At 57.9% G+C, this 8,756-nt stretch overlaps 1 protein-coding gene across 1 annotated transcript; it reads right to left on the reverse strand.

The window, feature by feature from the left end:
* Positions 1 to 858: 858 nt before the first annotated feature.
* On the reverse strand, positions 859 to 2,233 carry NEUROD2 (neuronal differentiation 2). The gene has a single exon (XM_032498229.1). It carries the CDS (start codon positions 2,005 to 2,007, stop codon positions 859 to 861), a length of 1,149 nt encoding a protein of 382 aa, XP_032354120.1. The 5' UTR covers positions 2,008 to 2,233.
* Positions 2,234 to 8,756: the final 6,523 nt, after the last annotated feature.

Raw genomic sequence — 8,756 nt, forward strand, 5'->3', positions numbered from 1 at the left:
TTTTTTTATTATTGGTAGTAGTATTTTTTGCCTTTTATTGCTTCTAAAAGTTCTTACTGCGTTTTCTCTCCGATCCGGACTCTGCGTTTGGCCTCCGTCGCCTCTTAGCCTTTTTTTTTTTTTTTGTATGTTTGTTTGTTTGTTTGTTTAAAAAAGGGGAAAGGGAAAAATGGATTCTAGTTACAAATTGTCTTGGCCTCTCTCTTTCCTCTCAATCCACATTCCCTCCCGCCAAAATTAAAATCACAGAATGCTGAGACTAAGGGTGGGGATAAGGGCTTCCAGGTCCAGGCTCAGGCGCCCTGACTTCTGCCCTCTACAAGAAAGAGGGGGCACCCTGCTCCTTTCTGCCTCGGCAGCTCGGTGTTTAATAATAATAATAATAATAATAATAATAATAATAATAATAATAATAATAATAATAATAATAATAATAATAATAATAATAATAATAATAATAACGGGAAACAGTATCCCACAGCTCAGCTGCCCCCTTACCAACGCCTTTGGGCCTGCAGGGGGAAAGGGGAGGAGGAAACCTAAGTGCAGGAATTGGGAATTAGGGCGGAGGGGTCTCCAGGGAGTTCCCGAAGAGGAGTCCCTGTTAAAGTACTCCCTGGGAAAGAGGAGGAGGGAACCTCTTGGGGAGAGAGAAGGCGAGTCCCCTGGGGAAAGCGAGGCCCCTGGGACGGGCCACCCACAGGTAAGAGGACCTCGCTGCCCAGAAGAGCAGCAGGACCGGCGGCCCGCTCCCCGCGCCCCGCGCCGGGGTAGGTGGGGATGCCCCTGCGCTCGGGGGTGCTGGGGACAGGGGTGCGGGCAAAGGCAAAAGAAAAAGAAAGGGGCGGGCTCAAGGTCTCAGTTATGGAAAAACGCATTGAGCTCCTCGTACATGGGGCCCCGGTCGTGGTGAAGGTGCATATCGTAAGACAAGAGATTCTCCGAGTGGACGCCCCCGCGCACAGCCGACGAGCCGAAGACCAGCCCATGGCCCGTGGGCCGCGAGCCGGGCAGCGCCGAGTAGTGCATAGAGTAATGGTAGCTCTTCTCGTGGTCGGGCGACGAGTCCTGCTTGAGCGAGAAGTTGCCATTGAGACAGAGCGGGGGGCTCAGCGGGCCCTCGTACTCGGAGCTGTTGTAGTCCGGGCTCGCGCCGCCGCCGCCCGCCGCCGCATACAGCGTCTCGTAGGCGGCGCAGTAGCCGTGGGTCCGCAGGGCGTGCGCTGCGCCGCCGCCCAGGCCGCCCGCCGCCTGGCACTGTGCGCCCGCCAGGCGCGAGCACGGGTACGGGTAGGGGTGCATGGCAAACGGGCCGCCCGAGCCGTGGAAGCGGCCCGTGCCGTCGGCGCCCTGCTCCGTGAGGAAGTTGCGCGAGTTGAGCTGCAGGCAGCCGGCCACCAGGTTGGTGGTGGGCTGCGACAGGCCCTTGCACAGCGTCTGCACATAGGACACCAGGTCGGGCCGCTTGCCCGAGCGCAGGATCTCTGAGAGCGCCCAGATGTAGTTCTTGGCGAGGCGCAGCGTCTCGATCTTGGACAGCTTCTGTGTCTTGGAGTAGCAGGGCACCACCTTCCGCAGGTTGTCCAGCGCCGCGTTTAGGTCGTGCATGCGGTTGCGCTCCCGCGCGTTCGCCTTCTGCCGCCGCAGCTTGGAGCGCTCCAGGCGCGCCTTGGTCATCTTGCGTTTCTTGGGCCCGCGCTTCTTGGGCCGCTCGCCCTCTGCCTCGTCCAGCCCTTCCTCCTCCTCCTCTTCCTCCTCCTCCTCGCCCCCCAGCTCGCCTTCCTCCTTGACCTCGGCCAGCGCGGCCTCCGGCACCTCGTCTGCACGGAGAGGGACCGGCTTGGCGGCCCGGGCGGGCCCGGGAGCCCCCGGCCCTGGCGGAGGCGGAGGTGGAGGTGGCGCGTCGCCCTTGTCGCTCCTCGGCTCGTCGTCGTCGCCGTCGCCCCAGCTGGCGAACTTGGGCACGTCCGAGAGGAGACCGGGCTCGCTGAACAGGCGGGTCAGCATGGTGCCTGAGGGCGCCCGGCAGGCGGGAAGGGGAGAGAGAGAGCACAGAATGAGGGGCGCGCTGGGGTCATGCCGCCCTCCTCAACCCGCCTCCACCCCCGAGTCCAGTGCGGGTTCCTGCCCAGGGGGCCCCGGATGCCCACCTCCTCTGCCTGCCCCACCCTGAGCCGGCCCAACCCTGCCCCAGCCGCTCGCCCAGGATCTCGGCCCAGGCTCTCTCCCCAGCGCTGGGGCCCGGCTCCACCCCTCGCCTGAACGAGGGGCCGCTCCCTACGCCGGGCCTTCTACAGGTCTGGGCAGGGACCGAGCAGGGGCTTTAGAGAACAGAGATCTCTTCGCCTGGGGAGGCGGTGCACTCGCCCTGAAAGCCTCTTCTCTCTCGGCGGTTGGAGGAAGGCTGGGCGGCCGCCGGTGGGGACAGCTGCCCCACTCCGCGGCTCCGGCGGCCCGGGCCCCTCTGCCCGGCTCCCCCACCCTCCGGTGGCTCTCACCCCCACGCTCCCTAATCCAATTTGCAACTTGGCCGCGCGCCGCCCTCGGCTCGGCCCCCACCCCCGCAGCCCCAATTCCAGAGGCGGGAGGATCGGGAGGATAGTCTCCTCCAGCCGGGCGTCCCCAGCTCCCCGAGCCGGCTCGGGGCGGCGAGGACTGAGAAACCCGGGCGTGGGGAGGAGACTGAGAGAAGCGAGCCCCGTCCGTCTCCCCTGCGGTCAGGGACCCCCTTCCCCCCTTTAAACTGCTTCCCTCCCACACGGCTCTTCAGATCTCGTTGTATTTAGGGATTGATGAAAAAAAATCCAAATTTGCTTGTTTGCTTCTTTTTTTTCAGTCGTGGGGAAAGGTCGAAGGTTCCTCCGGGACAACCATGGGGGGTTCCCATCTCAGCCTCTTCACGCCCCCCCCCATGACCCTGCTTCCCCTCCTCCCCAAGCCCATCGCAGGCAGAGACGCCTCCCTCCGCAGCCCCCGGAGCTGCAGCCCCTCGGGGAGAGGAAACCCAGGACGCCTCCGATGCACACCCCATGAGGGGCATCGTCTGGGGAAGGGGGGATTTAGGGACCCTCCTATCGGCCGAAGAAGCCGCACCCTCCCCCCCAACCGGCGGGTCAGATCTAGCTCCCTTTCGGACAACTTACCTCGGAGAGGAGTCAAGGGGAGAGGGGAGGGGAGGGGGGGAGGGGGGCAAGAGAGAGAGGGGGGAGAAGAGGAATCTTCTCGCTTATTTCATTGTTCCCCCATCTTCAGGGAGCGGGGGCAGCGGCTCCTCAAGGCGGCAGGCGCCGGCGTCTTCAGAGCGCCATGCGAACCGCGGAGCGAGTGTGGCATCTCTACCAGGCGGGGTACCAGCCTCTATGCCAGGCCATATGGGCTTGGCACGTCACGGGCAGCAGCTATCACATGAGAGACGGTGATTGGCATGCGTCTGCATTGGGGGAGAGCCGGCTCCCCCGGGACCCGCCGCCATCTGTCACTCTCTACTCCAAAAAAAAAAAAAAAATTAAATAAATAAAGGAAATAAATAAATATCTCTGCCGCCCTCCCCTCCCCGCCCAACGCAGGGAAAGCAGGGATTGAGAGGGAGGTGGGAGGAGTTGCCCCCCTTGGATATAGAGTCCCCCACATGGGAACAATGGGGTGGCAAGGCTGGAAACTGGGGGTTTGTGGTGTCCCCAGTTCTATGCTCCCTCCAGGGTCCTGCTCTGTCCATTTCCTCCCTTTCAGGCCCCCGAAGGTGGGTCAGGGACCAGACCCTCGGGTCTGGAGAAGGGAACCTCTATGCTTGCCCCAACCCCACCCCCACAAGGATCCCATCAGCCACAAAGGGACAGCTGAGGCCCCCTCCCAGGGTGGGCGTGGGGGCGTCCGTGGCCCAAGCCCCATAGGTAGATGTTGGCACCATGCCATCCCTCATCCCTGTCTGCCCCTCCTCCACCCACCCGCACGCACACACAACATATGTGGCTGAACGAAATTCAAACCAAGGGAAAGACAGAGAAAAGGAAAGACTTGCCTGGGTGTCTGTGCCTCTGCATGGGCGTGTGTGTGTGTCTGTGGGGACATGTGTGTCTATCTGTGGAGTCAGCGGATGGGAGAGATTTCCTTGGGTGTTTCAGGGTATATGTATATTGGGATGAGGATGGAAAGGCTCACCTTGGGGTGAGCCTGTGCACCCACCGTCTAGGGTGGGGGAGAGGGCTCAGTCAGGATTCCTAACCCCGAAAACTCTCCCTCCTCTCCCCACTTCCCTGTCCAACATACCCTCCCCTGCTAGACAAGTGACCATCCCACAAGTGGCTTTCTCTCCTGCCTCTGACTTGCTTATTTGAGGGAGGAGGGGACTGAGCTCGGAATTACCTCAAGTTCCAGAAGGAGACTCAAGCCTTCTCCTCCCCCTGCAAAAAATAGTGAAAATACTGAAGCCAACTCCAGCAGTCTTGAGAGTGACCAAGGGGAGGTGAGTCAGACAGGTGTCTTGATAAGGAAGGTAGGAAATTGCTATTTTGTCTTACAGCTCACCTTTCAATCCTCACACTGGGCCAGACACAGATGCAAATGGCCTGGGCTGAGGGAGGTAGCTTTAGATACACACACACACACACACCTGTTCCTCACTCTGTGGTGCAGAAAATGGATACACACCCCTACTCAGATAGATTCATGTGTGTAAGCAGGTAATCACAACCAGGTGTAGAGAGACCGTTGCCCACACCGTGATTCAGGCGTTTGTCTGTTTCAGACCCACATTTCCTGTCCCTCCCCACCCTCCAGCTTCCATATGCTTGGACAACTTCAATTATACCTTAACCACACACACTCTGATGTCAACCATGTGCTCAGGGCTGTGGTGGTGCAAAGATGTGGGTTTCACCCTCAGTCTTGATAGATAGTTTTCTCCCTCTAGGAGCTTCCAGAAGGGGTTTCGAACTGGTAAGACACTGACCTGATGCTTGGTGGGATGAATTAGGTTAGAGAGAGACACACATGATGGCTAAGGAGGGCTTGGAGAAGAGGGGCTGGCACTGTGTGGGGCTGACCAGGAACCAAAAGGCACTTCAAATACTCCTTCTACAGAGGCCCATAAAGGGGAACTGACTTGTCCAGGAACACACAGTGGAAAGCAGAACTGGGTCTAGAATCCAGGGACTTAACCCCCAGCCCAGTGCTCCTTCTACAATCCCACAATCTGCCTCAGGGTCCCCAAGGATGAGAAGCCAATGGTAAGTTTTCCTCCGCTCATACATCCTGGTTCTGGGAAGGTAGACTCCCACCTCTGGAAGATGTCTGGGGCCCTCTGGGCATGGCAGAGAGGGTCTCTCTGGTGGGGCAAAGACTCAGGAATGCTGGCCAGGGCCCTGTCCATGTCTGGGCACAGCCCTAGAAGCTTCACTGTTCCTTTACAGAGTGTGGGGTGTTTTGAATCCTGACACATGGCCTTTCTAGAGCCCCCCGTCATATGGTATTCTGATTACACACACATGCTTTGGGCTCTAATTACTGGCCAACACTGCTTGCCAGCCTTTAAGAATGCTGAATACCTTGAACAAGTTACATAATAGCTCTCAGTCTTGATTTCCCCATCTGTAAAATGGGGACAATTATGCTATACCTCATAGAGCTGGTGTCAGTACTAAATGGCTAAGATATGAACTGAATTCAGCACAGGGTTAGTCATAGAGTTCGCCTGTAATGAATGTCACTCTCATTTTCATTAAAGCATTTTGTAAACTGTAAGATGCTTTACAATATTAATTCCTGGTACATACCCCCCACCCCCAAGACACACACACATTCAGAAAGCTATGTCTATAAGGGAACTGAGTTTTTGTTGAATTAATGGGCTAATGAATGGGTGAGCAAGTAAATTAATGCTTCCTTGTGATTGAAACCTACCCCTCTGCCCTCTCCTTTGGACACTGAGGGCTGGGTTAAGCCTCACAGGCCTCTTCCAGCTCTGCTTTCTGCTCCAGACACGAGGCAGACCTCCGCAGCATAGCGGAGCCCTTCGGAGGTCCTTCCATCCCTTTCCTATCTCCTATCAGGAATGACCTCAGCCTGCTGAAGGAGGCCTGAGGGGCAGGGGGGCATCCCTAAGGGTATGAGGAACTTCATCCCTCTCAGTCTGTTTGCTGCCCCTGTCTCTTCTTCCTTAAGAAAAATGGAACAAGTTTTTCTCACTCGACACATTTCAACTTTATTTTAGAAGATACAATAAAAAAAAAAAAAAAAACCAGGGGAAAATTGGAACAGAGGGAGGTGTGGGATGGGCCCACCTTAGACATGGGCTTGAAAGAGGTATAACACACAAGTGTCCACATACACAAGAACAAGCATGAACATACAGGGACATCCCTGCTCCTCTCTGTGCACCCGGAGAGGCAGAGATGCAGTGATGGAGAGACAGAGCGAGCCAGAAACGAAAGGAAGGAGACGGAAGGAGAAGGACACCCAGAGATGCCATCTGTTCCTCCCCCTGGCATTGGGGGAAGGGAGTTGGTGAGGGGCCTGGTCCCCTCCGGGTCTCTGACAGGGAAGGGGAAGGGTGGGCACCTCAGCCAGGCCTGGAAGACTCCCATTCCTGCTGCCCACTCCCATCCAGGGAGCTGGGAGCCGAGGGTCTGAGGTTCCCATGGAGACATAGCCCCATCCCAGGGGAGGCCACAGTCTGGGCACCTAAAATGGCTGCCTCAGAGGGGTGGCAGCCATTTTGTGCAGGCATCGGTCCTGAGGGGGTCGGGGGTGAGGGGGGCTGAGAGTGTAGAGTAGAGGGTGGGGGGATAGGTCATTCCTGAGCAGTCAAGGGAACTGCTCAGAGGGTAGAAGAAGGCTCTATAAAACTGCTCTCATTACACCCCCTGCTCCACCAAAAAAAACCCCCAACCAAACAAACAAACCAAAAAAACCCCCATACACACATAAATCTGTAAACCTCCACCCCATTCTGACACCCAGAAGGACACCTAGCCGTTGCCGCCACCATCACCACCACCATGCCCCAAGTAAGATTGGTGGGGGCAAGTGTGCTGGAGAAGGAGGCTTGATTTCCCACCAAAGTGTCAAAGCAAGAGCGGGGAGCAAGTGGATTAGAACCCAGGTGTCCATTCCCTGGTCGCAGCCATCTAACTCCATCTCTGGGGGCCTCCCTGGCTGAGGCGGGCAGACAGGTGAAGAATGAGGGCAGGAACAGGGCAGGGCTCTTCTCACCCCCACCTCTGACTTGAGGGGAGGGACAGGAATCTGGGGATCCTCCGAGGGGCCCGTACTCCTGGCATGGGCCATGCTGTGGGGAAGGAGGGAGGGGAGGGGGCAGGCTGGCACTGCCCAGACGGCGACTCTTCCATCCGTTCAGATGCTCAAAGCTTCCTCCTGAAGCACGAGAGCACCTGCCATCCCTTCCCCAGCCCCCTGCCCACCTCAAGTCCAAAAGGACGTTGGGGGAGGGGGACCTGCCGCTTCCTCCTGGCTCTGGGGTGGGTACCTGCCCCGCTGCCCCCTCCCCCCGCCCGCCGCAGTGTTCTGGGGAACCGGCGGGCACGCCAGATGGCGTGGCTGAGAATGCGGCGACGTTGCCGGGAGGTGAGGGCTGGCACGAGTGATATGCGGCTGCGTGCCTTGTGGTGCCACCGGGGAGGGGGAGGGGGAGGACCAGTGAGGTGTAGCCCCCCTCCCCTGGGCTGACCTCCTGTCCTGACCTCCAGCTCACTCCCAGGATTCTCTTCGACTTCCTCTGCCTGAGGCCTGGGCTCCGGCTCTGGGTCTAGGCCCCACCCAAAGACAGGTGGGCCAGGCTTGAGCTGAGAGTCCTGGGTCAGACCCCTGCTGCACCCCCCACCCACCCCGAACCTGGGACAAAGGGCGACGGAGGAGACCCACTAGTCCTCCAGCAAAGCCAGCCCTGTCATGATTGTTCCCTTGCTCCCAAAGTAGAGTGACCTTTGCCCCATAACCTTTGACTTCTGGCTTCTGAGTCCTGTTTTTCTGAAAAGAACTCCTTCCCTGATGGGCTCTGGACCCTGAGTCTCTTTTTCATCCAACTCATTTTCATTCCTCACCAAGAGGATTCCTGTTGGACACCTCTTCCTGGGAGCCTTCCCTGACCTCCCCAGGCAGGGCAGCTTTAATACTTATCACTTTCTGTTAGGAAGATCCATTTACCCATCTGGGTCCCTGACCTGACCATGGTGGATACTTACCTTATATCTCAGTAGTCTGGTGCGTCACATAGGCTGTACACAGTTGGTGCTCAATAAATGCTCCTTGCATTAATGCCTGGCTGGCTTAGAGTGTTCAGGATACTAGAGCCTTTCTGCCAAGACTCTCCTAAAGCAGTAAGGTCCAAGGTCTGGGGCTAAGCCCAGAACCCCCCAGACCAAAAGGCCCCTCCTCTTGCCTTTTGCACAAATTTCACTCTGAGGAGGGGGACTTGGGACAGGGTTGGGGTGTCACAGATTCCCCTCAAAGTGGCCTTCAGATAGAGGGCTTAGGGCATGGAGGCTGAGCCTGGGAGTGCTTGACCCCCATTCCCTGGGCACCAAGCTCTGATTCTGAGGCCCCAAGAGGCCCCGCAGTGCCTCCCCCTTCAGGGTGGTTCCTGTCCAGCTCTAGACCCCCTTCTTGGGACTCATACCTCTCAGCAGACTCGGGGGGTGCCGCTTCCTCTCCTTACCCCATACCTTCCCTGAGTGGGGTAAAGTCTGCTCCCTGAGGGGAGGGGAGATGAGGTCCAGGGACACAGATGAGTCCCACTTCCA

Source organism: Camelus ferus, chromosome 16, assembly GCF_009834535.1.
Source record: "Camelus ferus isolate YT-003-E chromosome 16, BCGSAC_Cfer_1.0, whole genome shotgun sequence".
Classification (NCBI taxonomy): domain Eukaryota; kingdom Metazoa; phylum Chordata; class Mammalia; order Artiodactyla; family Camelidae; genus Camelus; species Camelus ferus.

Bases quoted from the DNA above. Each gene is read 5' to 3' on its own strand.
- NEUROD2 (XM_032498229.1), bottom strand. From the start codon at position 2,007: ATGCTGACCCGCCTGTTCAGCGAGCCCGGTCTCCTCTCGGACGTGCCC.